This window comes from Aquarana catesbeiana, linkage group LG13 (genome assembly GCF_042186555.1).
Source record: "Aquarana catesbeiana isolate 2022-GZ linkage group LG13, ASM4218655v1, whole genome shotgun sequence".
NCBI lineage: Eukaryota > Metazoa > Chordata > Amphibia > Anura > Ranidae > Aquarana > Aquarana catesbeiana.
Genome location: NC_133336.1, coordinates 171,564,617 through 171,585,402, shown reverse-complemented (window position 1 = coordinate 171,585,402; position 20,786 = coordinate 171,564,617). Strand labels below are relative to the sequence as shown.

Below are 20,786 nucleotides of genomic sequence, written 5' to 3'. Positions count from 1 at the left end.
TGGCACCACCACCACCAAAGGCCCAATTTTTCTGCCCCTGTTCAACAGGGGCATGTAATTACAATTCTTGATCTAATATTTCACAGCAGGGCCCATTTCTGCACCCACCAAGAGCGAGTGAGGACTTACAGTGTTGTGGCACCAGCACCACCACCACCACCACCAAAGGCCCAGTTTTTCTGCCCCTGTTCAACAGGGGCATGTAATTACAATTCTTGATATAATATTTCACAGCAGGGCCCTGTGAGGGCTTAGGTTGTTGTGGCCACAACAACACCTAAGGCCCAAATTTCTGCTGAGTATATAGGGCAGGCCCCTACTTTCAAACATCTAACTTACAAACGACTCCTACTTGCAAACGGAAGGAGACAACAGGAAGTGAGATGAAATCTACCCCTAGGAAGGGAAATTCTCTCCTGTAAGAGTTAATATGGGAAAAACATTTCTCCTTTCCACTGATGCTTTCCAATCCTTGTTCCACAAAAAACCCCAAATTCTCAAAAAACATTTGTCATTGGGACAAAAAGTGAGGTGAAATCTTCTAAAGAGGAGGAAAGACAGCAAAACAAATGTCACAGGGGTGATAACCCTTCCCTATGTTTTCCAAAAAGCTTAAAAAAGATTTTTTGGCTGGAGCTAAACACGTTAAAAATGTACCCGTTCAAAATGACAAACAGATTCTACTTAACAACAAACCTACAGTCCCTGTCTTGTTTGCACCGCCTGTATACTGCTGTTCAGAGTATATAGGGCCTGGTGGCCCCACACCTTTCCTTATTTTAATTTGGGTGCGGGGTTCCCCTTAATATCCATACAAGACCCAAAGGGCCTGGTAATGGACTGGGGGGTACCCATGCCGTTTGTCTCACTGATTTTCATCCATATTGCCAGGACCCGACATTACATTAAACCAGCAAGCAGTTTTAAAAGAGATTTTTTTCCTTTAAAAATGACATTTGGTGCAGGGACTGTTCTAAACACGGGAAACACGCGCCACTTTACAGGCATACTATAGACACCCCCCAGGTACGATATTTAAAGGAATATTTCACTTTTTTTTTTTTTTACTTTAAGCATCATTAAAATCACTGCTTCCGAAAAAAAGGCCGTTTTTAAAAGTTTTTTTTGCATTGATACATGTCCCCTGGGGTAGGACCCGGGTCCCCAAACCCTTTTTAGGACAATACCATGCAAATTAGCCTTTAAAACTTTCGGTCCGTTCGCAGGTTCTGGTGCGAACCGAACCGGGGGGGTGTTCGGCTCATCCCTAGTTTGGAGCATCTAAAAAAACCTTGTCCAGAGAAGAAAAGGTGAGCGTAACATCAGTCCTGTGTCATGCCAACAGTAAAGCATCCTAAGACCATTCATGTGTGGGGTTGCCTCTCAGCCAAGGGAGTGGGCTCACTCACAATTTTGCCTAAGAACACAGCAATGAATAAAGAATGGTACAAAAACATCCTCAGAGAGCAACATCTCCCAACGATTCAAGAACTGTATGGTCAGGAACAATGCCTTTACCAGCAGGATGGAGCACCTTGCCATAAGGCAAAAGTGATAACTAAGTGGCTTGGGGAACAAAACATTGATGTTTTGGGTCCATGGCCACAAAACTCCCCAGACCTTAATCCCATTGAGAACTTGTGGTCAATCCTCAAGAGGCAGGTGAACAAAAAAACCCTCACAAATTCTGGCAAACTCCAAGCATTGATTATGGAAGAACAGGCTGCCATCAGTCAGGAAGTGGCCCAGACAATGATTGACAGCATGCCAGGCCGACTTGCAGAGGTCTTAAAAAAGAAACACTGCAAATATTGACTCTTTGCATAAACTTAATGTAATTGTCAGTAAAAGCCTTTGACACTCATGAACTGCTTGTAATTATACATCAGTATACCATAGTAACATCTGACCAAAAAATCTAAAAACACTGAAGTAGCAGACTTTGTGAAAATTAATGTTTGTCATTCTCAAAACTTTTGGCCGTGGCTGCATGTCTTTTAAAACCTGGGTTCTAGAGGTAGAAATGTATCTAGCTCCGATATTACTTCTATCTGTGTTCGAAACGCTCCCTTGGTGAGAAAGTGTTGGGATAAGTAGTGTATTTACATGGCTGGCTCAGTCTCAGGGTTGCATGTAGGGATAAGCCGAACACCCCCCGGTTCGGTTCACAGCAGAACATGCGAATATTCAAAAAATTAGTTTGAACACGCCAACACCGTTAAAGTCTATGGGACACAAAGGTGAAAAAACAAAAGTGATCATTTTAAAGGCTTATATGCAAGTTATTGCTATAAAAAGTGTTTGGGGGCCTGGGTCCTGCCCCAGGGGACATGTATCAATGCAAAAAAAAAGTTTTAAAAAACGGCCGATTTTCAGGAACAGTGATTTTAATAATGCTTAAAGTGAAACAATAAAAATGAAATATTCCTTTAAATATCGTGCCTGGGGGGTGTCTATAGTATGCCTGTAAAGTGGCACAGTTTTCCTGTGTTTAGAACAATACCACAGCAAAATGACATTTCTAAAGGAAAAAAAGTAATTTAAAACTGCTTGCGGCTGTAATGTATTGTCAGGTCTTGGCAATATACATGAAAACCATTAAGAAAAATGGCATGGGTCCCCCCCCACCACATTACCAGGCCCTTTGGGTCTGTTATGGATATTAATGGGAACCCCGCACCCAAATTTAAAAGGAAAATGGCGTGGGGGCCCCCAGGCACTATATACTCTGAACAGAAGTATATATACTATACGGCCTGCCCTATATACTCTGCAGAAAATTGGGCCTTAGGTATTGGTGGTACCAGAACACTGTAAGCCCTCACAGTTACTCTTGGTGAGCGCAGGAACGGGCCCTGTTGTGAAATACTATGTCAAGAATTGTAATTACATGCCCCTGTTAAACAGACAGAAAAATTGGGCCTTTGGTGGTGGTGGTGCCCTAAACCAAAAATATTGTTTGAAGCTAGCATCATCAAGATTGAGGAGGAATAGGATAGTCACTCAGCATGGGCAGTCTTCAAGGGATCCCAAATCCATAGAACAATCAATCAGTTACATCAGCATCAGGTGCTTGATAGCTGCTGATCCAAGACTGATTCATTTTTATGAATGTGAGCCTATCAACAGAGTCTGTGAATAGGCGCACTCTATGATCCATTAAAACTCCCTCCAGCGGCACTGAATGTGCATTCAGAAAGAATGCTGGATGCAGGCCAGTAGCTCAATTGCATATTGAGCAAGTTCTGACCAGTGGTCCATTCTTAAGAGACCCAGTAACCCAGTAACCCAGTGGATGATCTGTTGGAAAGGTCTCCAACTCTGCTCTTGCAGCTAGATTTTCCTGCACCATGTAATGCAGACACTGGTGATGGTTGCTTGAATCGATCAAACCCTGGCGCTGAGGATTGAAAAATTGTCTAAAGGCATCGGTCAGCCAGCCACCTTCTCCACCGCTCTTCCTCTGACTGAACGAAGCCTCAGCAACACGTTGTCCAGCACCAGGAAATTGTAACCTCCCAGGGTCTGGAAATGCATTGCACAAATCTTTCTTAAAGGCCTTTTGAAGATGTTTCATCCTCTGCCCCCTCTGCGAAGGCAGGATGATTTCTGCAACCTTACCCTTGTAATGTGGATCAAGAAGGGTTGCCAGCCAGTAATGATCCCTCTCCTTGATACTACATATCCTAGGGTCCTTTCGCAGGCTTTGCAGAATCAGGGAGGCCATGCAGCGTACGTTTGCAGAGGCATTCGATTCTGAGTCCTCTGGGTCACTAATCACATGATCCGTAACAACCTCCTCCCAGCCACGTACAACTCCTTGGGTTTTTGCGGACTGAAAAACATCCCTTGAAAACTGCTGCTGAGTGTCATCTTCCACGTCCATGCTGACACAATCCTCCTCCTCCTCTTCTTCTTCCTGTGTGTTTGGCAGGCCCACAGGAATATTATCTGGATAAAGGGGGCCTTGAGAGGTAAGGAAGTCCTCCTCTTCCTCCCACTGTTCTCCTCAAGGGGCCTGTCCATTATTCCACGAAGCATGTGCTCCAATTGGAACACAAGAGGGACAGTATCACTGATGCATGCATTGTCGCTACTCGCCATCCTTGTGGCCTCCTCAAATGGTGACAGGATAGTGCATGCATCCTTGATCAGTAGCCACTGGCGTGGTGAAAAGAAGCCAAGCTCCCCTGACCCTGTCCTGGTGCCATACTCACACAGGTACTCATTAATGGCCCTCTGCTGTGTGTGCAGCTGCTGCAGCATTGCCAACATTGAGTGCCACCCGGTGGGCATGTCACAAATGAGGCAGTTGGTGGGCAGGTTGCATTCCCTTTGAATGTCAGCCAGCCGAGCACTGGCATTGTATGACCGGCGGAAATGACCACAATGACTTTTCTGGCCTGCCTCAGGAGATCCTGTAAGCCTGGATACCTGCTCAAGAACCACTGCACCACCAAATTCAGGACGTGTGCTAAACATGGAACATGGGTCAAGTGTCCCAAGTGAGGGAGGAGAGAAGGTTGGTGCCATTGTCGAATACAACCATTCCTGGCTGAAGCTCTGCCCCAGTGTGGCTCCTGTCCCCTAAGCAGATCAACTCAAGCATCGCATGCAACTTTTTGCCTGAGTGCTTGCATAGCCCCTTGAACGCTTATAGAGCACTGCTGGTTCAGAGGACAAATCTGCAGAAGAAGCCATAGAGGAAGAAGAGGAGGAGGGGGTGGAAGAGAGAGCTGTGGCAGAATCACCAATAGCATTTTGGAGGTGTGGTGGCTGAACAAGCTCCAACAATACTGAACCCTGTCCTGCATCCTTCCCAGCTGCCAGCAGAGTTACCCAGTGCGCCATGAAGGAAAGGTAACTTCCCTACCCATGCCTGCTAGACCATGAGTCAGCGGTAATATGCACCTTACTGCTGACCGCCCTGTCCAACGAGACCAAAACATTGTCTTCCACATGCTGGTAGAGAGCCGGAATGGCCTTCCGTGAAAAGAAATGGCATTTTGGAACCTGCCACTGAGGTACAGCACATTCCACAAATTCACGAAAGGGGGCAAAGTCTACCAGCTGAAAAGGCAGCAGTAGCAGTGCTAGCAATTTGGCCAAGCTAGCATTCAGACGCTGAGCATGTGGATGGCTAGGATCGAATTTCTTTTTACGGTTTAGCAACTGGGGTAGGGAAATTTGCCTGCTAAAATGAGATGGTGGTGTACTTGGGACACCTATTGCTATACCTTCATTCCTCTCAGTGCAGGTTTTTGAGAGGACTGGAGGTATAGTGGGGTTGGAGATCCCAGATGAGGAGCAAGGAGAAGTCTGCCTTTTTCTTTGATGTGGGTCTTTCATGTGCTGTTGCCAATGGACTGCATGGGAGGTGGACATATGTCTGGTCAAGCATGTGGTGCCCAAGCGGCTGCTGTTCTGGCCATGCTTGATCCGCTTCAGACATAGGTTGCAAACAGCAACGGTGCGATCTGCTGCACACATGTCGAAAAAGGCCCACACCAAGGAACTTTTCAAAATCAGTGGGGAGTCAGCTGCACCTGCGAAGCTCTGCAGTGTGATGCAGTAGGGTGGCTGCCCTTAAGCTGCCCCCCAGAGGACATCCTGCCTCGTTGGAGTTGTGCCTCCTCCTCCTCTCTTCTATCCAACACCAAAGTAGAGTCAAAGACCTCATCATTCTCTCCCTCCTCACCACTGGAGCAAACTTGGCAGTATGCTGCAGCTGGGGGAACATGACTGCCAGTTTCTTGTCCTTCTTGGGCACCCCCTCTCTCTCTAGGCTCACATTACTAACTTCCTCAACCTGGGAACCAACATCGGAGCCTTCAAATCGCTGTGCATCATCCAGCAGCATGTACCCAAAAATGTGGTCGAATAGTTTGGGAAACTCCTCCGTGCATGATGGTGGGGCTACAGAAGGAGTGACTGTGGACAAGGAGCCGGTGGAATAGGTCACTTTGGCAGCTGCATTGGAACGCAAACTACTCTGAGCCTGGGTGACAGAGGATGAGGAGGATGAGGACGGCTTTGTTATCCACTCCACAAACTCTTCTGCATGTTCTGGCTCAATAACACGGCCAGCAGCAGAAAAAAAGGACAAGCGCGGCCCATAGCCACCTGCAAAGGATGCACCATGTCCACGACCAGCACTGTTGACTGTAGACACAGCCTGCTTGCCCTCTTTTAGTGGCCTCTCCTTGGTGGACTCCTGGACATGATGTATATTTTGTTTTGCAACACCACACTGCACTGTATTGTGTACTGTGTACACCACCAGAAAAGTAGTAGCAACTGCTCTATGGCTGCACTGTATTGTGTACTGTGTACACCACCAGAAAAGTAGTAGCAACTGCACTACGGCTGCACTGTATTGTGTACTGTGTACACCACCAGAAAAGTAGTAGCAACTGCACTACGGCTGCACTGTATTGTGTACTGTTTACACCACCAGAAAAGTAGTAGCAACTGCACTAAGGCTTCACTGTATTGTTTACTGTGTGCACCACCAGAAAAGTAGTAGCAACTGCACTACGGTTGCACTGTATTGTGTACTGTGTACACCAGCAGAAAAGTAGTAGCAACTGCACTACGGCTGCACTGTATTGTGTACACTACTAGAAAAGTAGTAGCAACTGCACTACGGTTGCACTGTATTGTGTACTGTGTACACTACCAGAAAAGTAGTAGCAACTGCACTACGGCTGAACTGTATTGCGTACTGTGTACACCACCAGAAGTGTAGTAGCAACTGCACTATGGCTGCACTGTATTGTTGTCAGAAACCATGAAATCAGGCCGAGACAGAAGTACAGTTAAATCACATTTGTTTAATAATAAAAGTAAAAAGAACAAACGTAGTCAAAACTTAGCCAAAATTCAGTAACTGGAACGGATAGTCAGCCAAGCCAGAAGTCAGGGATCAATGTAGTGGAACAGCAAGCAGGATCTGGAGCCAGAAGGGATGTCAGCAAAGCAAGTCTTGAACAGGATTGCAGGAAATTCTGTGATGTGACCAAGGCGAAGGCAGAGCTCCTCTGGACTGGACAGTTTAAGTAGGCAGGACTGATGATCAGGATATCATCAACAGCTGAGTAACTGTGGAGAGATAGGAGCTGGCAATTAGCCGACAGCTGAACGGCCAGCTTAGAGAAGGAAGGGCTGAACCCAGCCCTGACAATTGTGTAATGTGTACACCACCAGAAAAGTAGTAGCAACTGCAATGTACTGTGTACACCACCAGAAAAGTAGTAGTAACTGCGCTACGGCTGCACTATATTGTCTACTGTGTACACCACCAGAAAAGTAAAAGCAATAAGTATGAAACAATGTGAAAGTGGAAACTCCTGCGCTGTCGGGGGGGGGGGGGCTACGCTAAAAGGACACTGCTGCAACACCTAAGTACTGATCCAAAGCAGGACAAATGAGACAAAAGTGGGGGAAGATGGTAGTTGCGCTGTGATGAGGGGGGGGGGGGGGGGGGAGCTACAAAGATGACTAAAGTGGCAAAGTGAACTAAAAAAGAAACGGGCCAATGCATGAATGGATCCTACATGCTAAAAGAACATGGTAAGGATGCAGTGCAGTGCAACGTAGCTGATCAACATGACTATAATGTTACAGGCAGACAAAGCCTAATATATAAAGGTAATTGTGAAACAGTGACTGCTTGAATATAGCAAATCAAAACTGCATATACTAACACAAATAGGATAAATAATGACACAATGCAAAAAAATATATAATGCAAGAAAAATACATGTGGGCTAGTGCCCCATTAGCAAAAACGTACCAAATCCTGGTGGACTACAAGTGACAAATCCCTAGGACAAACATGAATATTAGTTCTATCATCCAGTCCAAAAACAAAAACTCGTGATGAGAAACACAAAACAATTCCAATCGTGAAGAGAAGGGAGATCTTCAGTGAGGACACCTCCCTGTTTGCAAGCCGCTTACCTTACAGCTGTAAGGTGTACAGCCTGTGTTGCAAATGACCCGCAGGTGTAGACGTTCCGTGTATAAGGTAGTGACAATGATGAACATGCCAAGCAAAATATAAAAAATAAAAAATATACAACATGTAAAATAACTCTGCGACGACCACAGTGGAGGGGGGGGGGGGCAAGACACACACGGGGGGAGGTTGCACTCACTTTCATGAAGTGAGTGTGGGCATCAATCCATGAGCGCCGAGCTCGTATGCCTCCAGGGGTATCACCAATCTGGAATCTGTCCCCGTGCCTGGAAAGAGACGCACATAGCGTGATCCCTGAAGCAATGGATACAGGCTCCTACCCACTCCAATGGCAACACCCTTGACCTTGCCTTCTCCTATCTGTGCACTCCGTGCAACCTTTCCAACAATCCTCTCCCACTCTCTGATCACCACCTTATTAGTTTTGCTCTCTCCTTGTCTTCCACCTCTCCTCCCTCCAACCGCCTAACAGTTACACGTAGAAACCTTCGCCACCTCAACCCTTCTCTTCTCTACTCTGCTACTGATCACCTCTATGACAAAATCTCCCCCCTGTCCTGCCCCAACCTCGCTACTTTCATCTACAACAGCTCACTGTCTTCCTCCCTAGACAAGCTGGCCCCCCTCACTACACGCAGAATTAGGCCCCGACTGCTACAACCCTGGCAAACAGACGACACCAGAAGTCTCAGAAAACGTAGCCGCGCTCTTGAGCGCCTGTGGCATAAGACTAAGACCCAGGAAGACTTCGCACAATATAAATCTGCCCTCCTAAAATACTACTCCTGCCTTCACACTGCCAAACAGACCTACTTTATCACACTCGTCAACACCTTCTCATCCAGTCCACGTCAACTCTTCTCTACCTTCAATACTCTACTCTGTCCTCCACTGCCTCCACCCACCAACTCACTCACTGCCCAGGAGATTGCCAATCACTTCAAAACTAAGATTGACACAATTCATGAGGAGATCGCCAATGCGCAAAAACCTCCCCCATGCAACACCCCATGTCCACAGACACAATCATTACTTCCCTCATTCAACTCTGCTACTATTACTGAGGTTGCTAAACTTTTATCTAGCACTCATCTAACCACTTGCCCCCTGGATCCTGTTCCCTCGCAAATGCTACGCTCACCCTCTGACTCGATTCTACGCTCTCTAACTCACATTTTCAACCTCTCCTTCTCTTGTGGCATCTTCCCAAACTCTCTAAAACATGCGCTAGTCACCCCCATTCTAAAAAAGCCCTCACTGGATCCCACCAATCTCAACAACTTACGTCCCATCTCCTTACTCTCCTTCTCCTCCAAACCTCTTGAAAGGCTGGTCTACAACCGACTAAGCGACCATCTGACCATGAATAAACTTCTTGATCCCCTTCAGTCCGGTTTTCGCCCTCAACACTCCACGGAAACTGCTCTCCTTAAACTCTCAAATGACCTATTAATGGCTAAAGCCAATGGACACTATTCTGTACTACTTCTCCTGGATCTCTCTGCTGCCTTTGACACAGTGGACCACCCCCTCCTCCTCAAAAAACTCCACTCCTTTGGTCTCCGTGACTACGCTCTTCGCTGGTTCTCATCCTACCTATCCCACCGCTCCTTCAGTGTCACTTACAACTCTACTTCCTCCTCTCCTCTTCCTTTTTCTGTTGGGGTCCCCCAAGGTTCTGTTCTTGGACCTCTCCTTTTCTCAATCTACACCACCTCCTTGGGTCAGTTGATTGCCTCCCACGGCTTTAAATATCATCTCTACGCTGATGACACCCAAATCTATCTCTCCACCCCCCAGCTCTCTCCATCTGTCTCCTCACGCATTACCAACTTACTAGCAGACATATCAGCCTGGATGTCACATCACTTTCTCAAACTCAACCTATCCAAAACCCAGCTCATGATATTTCCTCCCTCAGGTGTCACTTCCCCTGATCTCCCTGTCAAGATCAACGGCTCAACTATCAACCCATCTCCCCACGCCAAGGTCCTAGGTGTAATCCTGGACTCTGAACTAACCTTTCGACCCCACATTCTATCACTATCCAAAGCTTGCCGCCTCAGTCTTCGCAACATCTCCAAGATACGCCCGTTCCTAACCAATGACACCACAAAGCTTCTAATCCACTCCCTGGTCATCTCCCGCCTTGACTACTGCAACTCCCTCCTCATTGGTTTACCTCTAAATAGGCTATCCCCACTTCAGTCCATCATGAACGCTGCTGCCAGGCTCATCCACCACACAAACCGCTCAGCGTCTGCTACACCCCTCTGCCAATCCCTCCATTGGCTGCCACTCAGTCACCGAATTAAATTCAAGATACTAACTATAACTTACAAAGCCATCCACAACCTGGCCCCCAGCTACATCTCTAACCTAGTCACAAAATACCAACCTAATCGTTCTCTTCGCTCCTCCCAAGACCTCCTGCTCTCAAACTCCCTTGTCACCTCATCCCATGCTCGCCTTCAGGACTTCTCCAGAGCCTCCCCCATCTTCTGGAATGCTCTACCCCAATCCGTCCGATTTTCTCCTACTTTATCCACTTTCAGACGATCCCTGAAAACTCATCTCTTCAGAGAAGCCTATCTGGCCCCCACCTAACAACTGTACATTTATCTTCTCAATCAGCACATCACCCACAGTTATTACCTCTTGTATCTCTTGACCTTCCCTCTTAGATTGTAAGCTCTAAGGAGCAGGGCCCTCTGATTCCTACTGTATCAAATTGTATTGTATTTGTACTGTCTACCCTCAAGTTGTAAAGCGCTACGTAAACTGTTGGCGCTATATAAATCCTGTATAATAATAATAATAATAATAATAATCCCATATAAAAGGTATATTTATTTGATAAAACAAGTCCAATCAACTTACATTTAAAACAATGCTGCAGTGTGTAGTAACTACGAGCGCCGAGCTCGTCTCCTGTTGTTTGTCTGTGGCAGCGTCCCGTGCTCCAATCCTAATGCATATCGTCACGACATGTGACTTCTTCAGAGGATCTCTGAAGAAGTCACGTGACGTGACGATATGCATTATGTCCGATTATGCATTATGTCCGCTATACTACATTACACTGTCCACTATACTACACTGACCACTATACTACATTACACTGTCCACTACACTACACTGACCTCCATACTAAACTACACTATACTGACCACTATACTATACTATACTGATCACTATACTATACTACACTAACCACTATACTGACCACTATACTACACTATACTGACCACCATACTACACTACACTGACCACCATACTACACTGTCCACAATACTACACTGTCCACTATACTGACCACCATACTACACTACACTGACCACTATACTATACTGACCACTATACTACACTACACTGACCACCATTCTACACTACACTGACCACTATGCTACACTACACTGACCACTACACTATACTGACCACTATACTACACTACACTAACCACCATACTACACTACACTGACCACTATGCTACACTACACTGTCCACTACACTATACTATACTGACCACCATATACAGACCACTATACTGTCCACTACACTAACCACCATACTAACCACTATACTACACTACACTGACCTCCATACTAAACTACACTATACTGACTACTATGCTAACCACTATACTATACTATACTATACTGACCACTATACTGACCACTATACTACACTGTCCACTATACTGACCACCATACTACACTACACTGACCACAATACTATACTGACCACTATAATACACTACACTGACCACTATACTATACTGACCACCATACTACACTACACTGACCACTATGCTACACTACACTGACCACCATACTACACTACACTATACTGACCACTATACTACACTACACTGTCCACTATACTATACTGACCACTATACTACACTACACTGTCCACTATACTGACCACCATACTACACTACACTGACCACTATACTATACTGACCACTATACTACACTACACTGACCACTACACTATACTGTCCACTATACTGCCCCCCATACTGACCACTACACTACACTGACCTCCATACTAAACTACACTATAATGACCACTATACTGACCACTATACTACACTACACTGTCCTGCCTACAGTCTCTCTCTCTCTCGCCCCCCCCCCCCGGCCAGTAACAAGACTCTCATGAGGGAGTCTCACTCACCTTCTTATCCTGGCCTTCTTCTCTCCCCTGCGCTCTGCTTGCTGCCATGCTCAGTGTCCAGCGCCCTGTGATTGGGCGTATGGGGTGTCATGTGCGGAGGCGGGACTTCAGAAGCGATCGAGGACAGGCCAGCCCTACGCCTCACATGACCCCCATACGCCCAATCACAGGGCGCCGGACACTTAACATGGCGGACGGAGCGCGGGGGACAGAGGAATTAGAAATTAGGAGGAGGCAGCCAGTGACACATACTGGCGCCCCCTTAAATGTCGCGCCCGGGGCCACGGCACCCCCTGCACCCCCCACACTACGCCACTGCACCACCGCATAGTGAGTGTGTCCACTTCTCATGGTAAGCGTACCCATTCCTTCAATATTTCCATCTTGATGCGGCAAATATCTTATGAAGAGGTTATTCCTGTCACATACAGTGGGGATCGAAAGTTTGGGCACCCCAGGTAAAAATGTGTATTAATGTGCATAACAAAGCCAAGGAAAGATGGAAAAATCTCCAAATGGCATCAAATTACAGATTAGATATTCTTATAATATGTCAAAAAAAGTTAGATTTTATTTCCATCATTTACACTTTCAAAATTACAGAAAACAAAAAAATGGCGTCTGCAAAAGTTTGGGCACCCTGCAGAGTTAATATCTTGTACTGCCCCCTTTGGCAAGTATCACAGCTTGTAATCGCTTTTTGTAGCCAGCCGAGAGTCTTTCAATTCTTGTTTGAGGTATCTTTGCCCATTCTTCCTTACAAAAGTCTTCCAGTTCTTTGAGATATCTGGGCTGTCTGTCACGCACTGCTCTTTTAAGGTCTATGCATAGATTTTCAATAATGTTGAGGTCAGGAGATTGTGAAGGCCATGGCAAAACCTTCAGTTTACGCCTCATGATGTAATCCCCCGTGGATTTTGAGGTGTGTTTAGGATCATTATCCATTTGTAGAAGCCATCCTCTCTTTAACTTCAGCTTTTTCACAGATGGCATCAAGTTACCATCCAAAATTTGCTGACATTTTATTGAATCCATTTTTCCTTCTACTCGTGAAATGTTCCCTGTGCCACTGGCTGCAATACAACCCCAAAGCATGATTGATCCACCCCCATGCTTAACAGTTGGACAGAGGTTCTTTTCAATAAATTCTGTGACCTTTCTTCTCCAAATGTACCTTTGCTCATTTCGGCCAAAAAGTTCTATTTTAACCTCATCGGTCCACAGAACTTGTTTCCAAAATGCCTCAGGCTTGTCTATATGTTCATTTGCAATGTTCATACGCTGATTTTTGTGGTGTAGACGTAGAAGAGGTTTTCTTCTGATGACTCTTCCATGAAGACCATATTTGTACAAGTATCTCTTTATAGTGGAATAGTGTACCACAACTCCAGTGTCTGCCAGATCTTTCTGGAGGGATCGTGCAGTCAAACGTGGGTTTTGAATTGCTTTTCTCACAATCCTGCGAGTTGTTCTGTCTGATATTTTTCTTGGTCTTCCAGATCTTGCTTTAACTTACACTGTTCCTGATGACTGCCATTTCTTAATTACATTCCGAACAGAGGATATTGACATCTGAAACCGCTTTGCTATCTTCTTATAGCCTTCTCCAGCTTTGTGAGCGTCAACTATTTTCAGTCTCAGTTTTCTAGACAACTGCTTAGAAGAACCCATGGTGCTGATTATTGGGGCAAGGTCAGATGAGTCTGGCCATTTAAAACTTATGAGATTGACATCACCTGGTCTTCCCAGACGATGATTGAGAACAATCCATGACACTGGCAGGTCTCAGCTTTGCAAAGGGGGCAGTGCATGCTATAAATTCTGCTGGGTGCCCAAACTTTTGCAGACGCCATTTTTTTGTTTTCTGTAATTTTGAAAGTGTAAATGGTGGAAATAAAATCTAACTTTTTTTTTACATATTATAGGAATGCCTAATCTGTAATTTGATGCAATCTGGAGATTTTTCCATGTTTCCTTGGCTTCGTTATGCACATTAATACACATTTTTACCTGGGGTGCCCAAACTTTCGATCCCCACTGTATAGTGGTTGATTTACTATCATCTACAGGCATCATCTACACATGGGACTTTATTTCATTTTACTAAAGAATCTCCTATTTTTTTGGTTTATCACAGACAGTTTTAGTTGAGTTTTTTTTTTTTTTGCTCTCTTACATGGACATTTTCACCTACCTGTGACAAACTTTCCTGATTTGTTTGTCCTTTTGTTGTTGTATATTGTTCACGTTGATATCTGACCTACAAGTTACTATCAGCTTTATATTTGCACGTGAGGTGATACTTCACTTTCGCACTTTGTTACACACTAGCGCTGCATTTTTTATCTTACCCCCAGAAAAGTAGCAGCAACTGTACTTAAGCTGCACTGTATTGAGTACTGTGTGCACCACCAGAAAAGTAGTAGCAACTACACTACGGCTGCACTGTATTGTGTACTGTGTGCACCACCAGAAAAGTAGTAGAAACTGCACTACGGCTGCACTGTATTGTGTATTGTATACACCACCAGAAAAGTAGTAGCAACTGCACTACGGCTGCACTCTATACACCACCAGAAGTGTAGTAGAAACAGTACACCACGGAATGCACTGTAGATATAGGCTACACTTGATGCACCCTGCCTTTGGCCAATTATGGCTCTCTTAGCAGAGGCCGCTGGGATTGGCCAAAGCATGCAGGTCAGGCGCATGCTTTGGCCAATCATCATCATACAGCAATGCACTGCAATCTCGCAGTGCATTATGGGGTGTTCCACGACGCTCGAATTTCCCACACCCCATAATGTCTGCTGTTCTGCGAACGGGCAAACACCCGATGTGCGAGTCGAACTTATGTTCGACCCGAACATCGAGCTCATCCCTAGTTGTATGCAACTTTTAAAACCCATGATCGGTGAATGCAGCCATTTATTATATATATGATGGCATGCAAGGTTTGTAAGAAGAGAACAATGTTTAAGTACAACCTATCAGACCTTGCAAGCAATCAAATGCATATTACAAGTATTACATTTATATGAGAGAGCTACATCCTCTAATGTGAATTTTGCTTATCAGAAGAGTTTGGTGCCCTTATACAAACAGAAGAAGAGGTGTATGATATTGACAACCCCCTTGTGTTTCCTAGGTATTATTCCAGAAGTAATTATGCGCTGTGTACCTGATGGTCAGAGGCCCACACTGAGTGTCCTGGACAAGTACAATGATGTTAGAATGGTGCCCAAAGCCAAAGAGTTAATGGTCAGATGCTGGGATGACAATGCAGATAACAGACCCAGCTTCCATGGTAAGTGTAATGACAAGCTAATGTCTAGAAGTACATGCAGTACATAAATGTCAGGTTATAACCAATGGTAGGAGTGACTAGAGAGTACACAGTAGCCCTGACAGAGGCAGAAAATCCCAGTAACATACAGGTAGGGACAGAGAAGAAATATTTAAAAAAAAAAAACCTTGGACAGCAAAAAAAAGTGACTTAAGTTCTAACCTTTTCTTAGTAAAACTTAAAAAGTTTTTTTGGAGTTGGCCTTTAATTAAAATGTATTTTTATAAGCCTTCTAGCATGTACTGTGCATTAGGGTTGCCACCTGTCCGGGATTCACCCGTATGGGTTTAGAGTAATTTTGAATCACATGTCAGGGGCTCCTGCTGCCTGGAACCCGGACACATGATCCAGACCTCACTGTGGCTCAGAGCTCCATCTGTTCAGCTGGGGGCTGGACAGGAACATTACTACAGGTTCTTATGCTAATACAGCTGTTCAGACAATTGAATCAGTCCCGACCCCCGCTTCTATAGAATCCGCCAGGGAAGGTAATTTCCGGGAAGCACAGCTCACATGACTTTCTCAGACAATGCACAGGATCCTACAGGAGGAGAAGAGGTGTCCGGTGTTCTGCCGAGAAAGTTCCACTCGGCTGATAAGTTCCCGGCTGATAAGTTCCCGGCGGAAATAGCCGAAGCGGAATAGCTGAAAATCAGCTGTACACGGCGGCTGAAAGAGGGCCCGTCGCGGACTCGGTACGCTCGCCACGCTTCGGGCACGGCCTCGCTTCGCTCGGCTCTTTTAGATTCCCCCTCTAGGTCCACTTGGATGGTAGAGAAGGAACCTGGACCCAGGGCGCAGGCACTGTGTACAGCTGATTGTCGATCTTGAGCTTCGGCTATCTCCGGCGGCTGTCAGGAGTTCGTACTGCGCAAGCGCTGCGCCTGCGCAGTACAGGGGGGGAACTTATCCGCCGAGGGGACTTATTCGGCAAGACACCGGCAGACACTGAGGGCACTTGAACCCTGGACAACTTTACAGAGGAGACCGCTATAGAATAAAGAGTCTGGCCAGCAGTGCCCTGTCAGTGTTTGGATGTCAGTGGAGAACTGGAGGACAGCGCACTGGATCGGGGATAGGAGCTCCATGATCGGCTGATCAGCATCTACAGTATGTAGTTTATCACACAGACAGCTGACCGGGAACAGATAGTGTAGGAGACCAGCCACAGAATCAGCTACATCTACAATACTGGGCTGGGGAAGAAAAACACTTATCTGAGGAGGGGGGAGAGGGGGGAATTCTTCGGATTCTTTTCTATCACCTCTGTGTTGTGATTATTGGGAGTCAAGGTAGGTGCCAGCATAACACACAGTGTCCTGTATATGAGCGAGAACAGTGTGTCCCCTCCACATGTCCTCCTGTCACTCTGCCTGTCCCCTCCCTGTCACTCTGTCTGCCCCCCTCCATGTCACTCTGCCCCCCTCCATGTCACTCTACCTGTCCCCCTCCATGTCATCCTGCCTGTCCCCTCCATGTCACTCTACCTGTCCCCCTCCCTGTCATCCTGCCTGTCCCCTCCATGTCACTCTACCTGCCCCCCTCCATGTCACTCTGCCTGTCCCCCTCCCTGTCATCCTGCTCCCCTCCTAGAGCTGCACAATTCTGGCTAAAATGGGAATCACAATTTTTTTTGCTTAGAAGATAGATCACCATTCTCTCACGATTCTCGCAGCGTAACATCATCTTTCACATTAAAAAAAAAAAAAAAAAACTGGGCTAACTTTACTGTTTCATTTTTTGTTTTTTTTGTTTTTTATTCATTGAAATGTATTTTTTCCCAAAAAATTGCATTTGAAAGACCGCTGGGCAAATACAGTGTGACATAAAATATTGCAGCAATTGTCATTTTATTCCCTAGGGTCACTGCTAATATATATATAATGTTTGGGGGTTCCAAGTAATTTTCTAGCAAAAAAATACTGATTTTAACTTAAGAAGTGTCAGAAAAAGATTTAGACTGTGGTTAAACTTCCTGCATTTACAGGTTGTTGAAAACTTGGCAGACTGGCTTATTTATTTACACAGAAGTTCTTTCCCTTTGATCTAAGAAGGAAGCTTTGTTAAAATGTATGGGCCTAGATGCTTTCTTTTGACAGCTGAGTGAGCAGATAGTCTCTCCACTTGTTATATGAAAAAATCGGCAACCTCTGCAGGAGAGATCGTCAGGGGAGGTAAATCGAGATTTTTTTAACAATTAATTGTGCAGCTCTACCCCCTCCATGTCACTCTGCCTGTCCCCCTCCCTGTCATCCTGTCCCCCTCCCTGTCACTCTGCCTGTCCCCCTCCCTGTCATCCTGTCCCCCTCCCTGTCACTCTGCCTGTCCCCCTCCCTGTCACTCTGCCTGTCCCCCTCCATGTCACTCTGCCTGTCCCCCTCCCTGTAATCCTGTCCCCCTCCATGTCACTCTGCCTGTCCCCCTCCATGTCACTCTGCCTGTCCCCCTCCATGTCACTCTGCCTGTCCCCCTCCCTGTAATCCTGTCCCCCTCCATGTCACTCTGCCTGTCCCCCTCCCTGTCACTCTGCCTGTCCCCCTCCCTGTCACTCTGCCTGTCCCCCTCCCTGTCACTCTGCCTGTCCCCCTCCCTGTCACTCTGCTTGTTCCCCTCCATGTCACTCTGCCTGCCCCCCTCCCTGTCACTCTGCCTGCCCCCCTCCCTGTCACTTTACCTGTCCCCCTCCCTGTCACTCTGCCTGTCCCCCTCCATGTCACTCTTCCCCCTCCCTGTCACTCTGCCTGTCCCCCTCCCTGCTATCCTGCCCCCCTCCATGTCACTCTGTCTGCCCCCCTCCATGTCACTCTGCCCCCTCCCTGTCATCCTGCCTGTCCCCTCCATGTCACTCTACCTGCATACCTCCATGTCACTCTGCCCCCTCCATGTCACTCTGCCTGTCCCCCTCCCTGTCATCCTGCCCCCCTCCATGTCACTCTGCCTGTCTCCCTCCATGTCACTTTGCCTTTCCCCTCCATGTCACTCTTCCCCCTCCATATCACTCTTCCCCCTCCCTGTCACTCTGCCTGTCCCCCTCCCTGTCATCCTGTCCCCCTCCCTGTCATCCTGCCCCCTTCCATGTCACTCTGCCTGCCCCCCTCCCTGTCACTCTGCCTGTCCCCCTCGCTGTCACTCTGCCTGTCCCCCTCGCTGTCACTCTGCCTGTCCCCCTCGCTGTCACTCTGCCTGTCCCCTCCATGTCACTCTGCCTGCCCCCCTCCCTGTCATCCTTCCCCCCCTTCATGTCACTCTGCCTGTCCCCACCATGTCACTCTGCCTGCCCCCCTCCATGTCACTCTGCCTGTCCCCTCCCTGTCATCCTTCCCCCCTCCATGTCACTCTGCCTGTCCCCACCATGTCACTCTGCCTGCCCCCTCCCTGTCATCCTTCCCCCCCTCCATGTCACTCTGCCTGTCCCCCTCCATGCTACTCTGCACCCTCCATGTCACTCTGCCTGTCCCCTACATGTCACTCTGCCTGTCCCCTCCATGTCACTCTGCCTACCCCCCTCCCTGTCATCCTTCCCCCCTCCCTGTCATCCTGCCCCCCTCCATGTCACTCTGCCTGTCCCCTCCATGTCATTCTGCCCCCCCCCCCCCTGTCATCCTGCCTGTCCCCTCCATGTCACTCTGCCATGTATATAATATAATATAATATAATATAATATAATATAATATAATATAATATATAATATATATATATATATATATATATACACCCACCCATGTGTGTTTGGGCTTTGCTTTGGGGTGCACAACCTAACACAACAGGCTGCCCACACCTATGAAGTGGACGTTGGGTCTCTGATTAAAGTGTCTGAACTGCTTCACAAGCATTAGACCACTGGTTCCTGATAAACATGGAAGTTCAGACAGTGCAGAGAAATACAGAAGGTAACTGCTTGAGCCCAGGGGTTAAATAGTCCTGTTCCTTCCCCTGGCCCCCAGCTGATTCCACAGAAGATACTGGAATGGCTGTGGTGTCCTTTGAAGCGCAATCCACATTTGTATTGTTTTTCAGAGGACATTTGACAGGCAGGGAGGATGTTATATCACCTCCATACCACCTGTTTAAACCCCACAGCATCGCCCCGCAATTTAATGCATTGCACATGGATGCAGGAAGCCCCCATTCACTTGAATGGTCCACATTTGGCAGGCAATACTGCTTACTGAACCCAACAGTGCAGACATGTTTTGCCGCACTGTGATGCAAAACATTTTGGCTGTGGCAAGTGTACATCCCCTCTGCTGCCTTTTCAGCTTAAGGGGAATGGTTGGGTAGCAGTTAAAACAAAGCTCAGCCTCTAATTTATACTTTCCCCCAACCACAAGTGTAAAGGGCACTCTGAAGAGTGATCCATAGTGGATCATGTTTTGAAGGTATTTGACAGGTGGTGAAGAAGAGTTACGTTGCCTCCTCACCTCCTGTTTTAAATTCCTAAAAAACCCATGCCACTGTGCTGTAGCCATGTGCATTGCACACGGTTGTAGCACAGCCCCATTCAGGTGAATGGGTTGAGTTAAGCAAGCGCAGTGCCGTGCGCCACTAAAATGTTCGGGTTTGGCTTGAAGAAAAGGTGGCAACCCTGTGTGCAGTTCCATGGAGTTTGATTTATAATGGTTCCTTTTTTAAGACTGCAGTGAATGTACATCAATGATGTATGAAGATTATCAGAAGGAGGTGACAAGTGCTGTTCGAAGTGTTCAAGATTATCTCACAAATACGGGTTCCTCAGAGCAGGTACTTTATATTGTCACAATGGCTGCACTCCATGTGTTTTTGTACCTTAAAGGGGTTGTCAAGGTAAATTTTTTTTTTTTAAAAATAACAAACATGTTATACTTACCTTCACTGTGCAGCTCGTTCTGCACAGAGTGGCCCCGAACCTGGTCTTCTGGGGTCCCTGTTTCAGCTCCTCCCCGCAAGCATTAACCACCTTAATGCGAGCTCCCTCGCATGGTGGTGAGTGCTTGCGGGCGCGCTCCCGTGATACAGCCGGCGGCTATAGCCGCTCGCTGTATCACTCGGCCCCGCCCCCCGGCGCGCCGCGTCATCGGATGTGATTGACAGCAGCGCGAGCCAATGGCTGCGCTGCTTTCAATCCATCCACTGCAGCCAATCAGCGACCAGGCTGAGCTGCAATGAAGATGACGAGAACGAGCAGCGAAGATTTGAGGCATCAGGTAAGTAAAACGGGGGGGCTGGGGGCGGCGGTATTGTCAAAAGTTTTTTCACCTTAATGCATAGAATGCATTAAGGTGAAAACATTTTTATCTT

The 20,786-nt window shown here is 46.8% G+C and overlaps 1 protein-coding gene across 1 annotated transcript in view; it reads left to right on the top strand.

Moving 5' to 3' along the window:
- The window catches only part of LOC141117132 (receptor-interacting serine/threonine-protein kinase 3-like), a 193,792-nt gene that overhangs the window by 133,396 nt on the left and 39,610 nt on the right, over positions 1-20,786 (top strand). The window contains exons 5-6 of the mRNA XM_073609770.1: positions 15,312-15,470; positions 20,143-20,249. Of these exons, the coding sequence (XP_073465871.1) occupies positions 15,312-15,470; positions 20,143-20,249 (266 nt within the window). The remainder of the gene's footprint in view (positions 1-15,311; positions 15,471-20,142; positions 20,250-20,786) is intronic.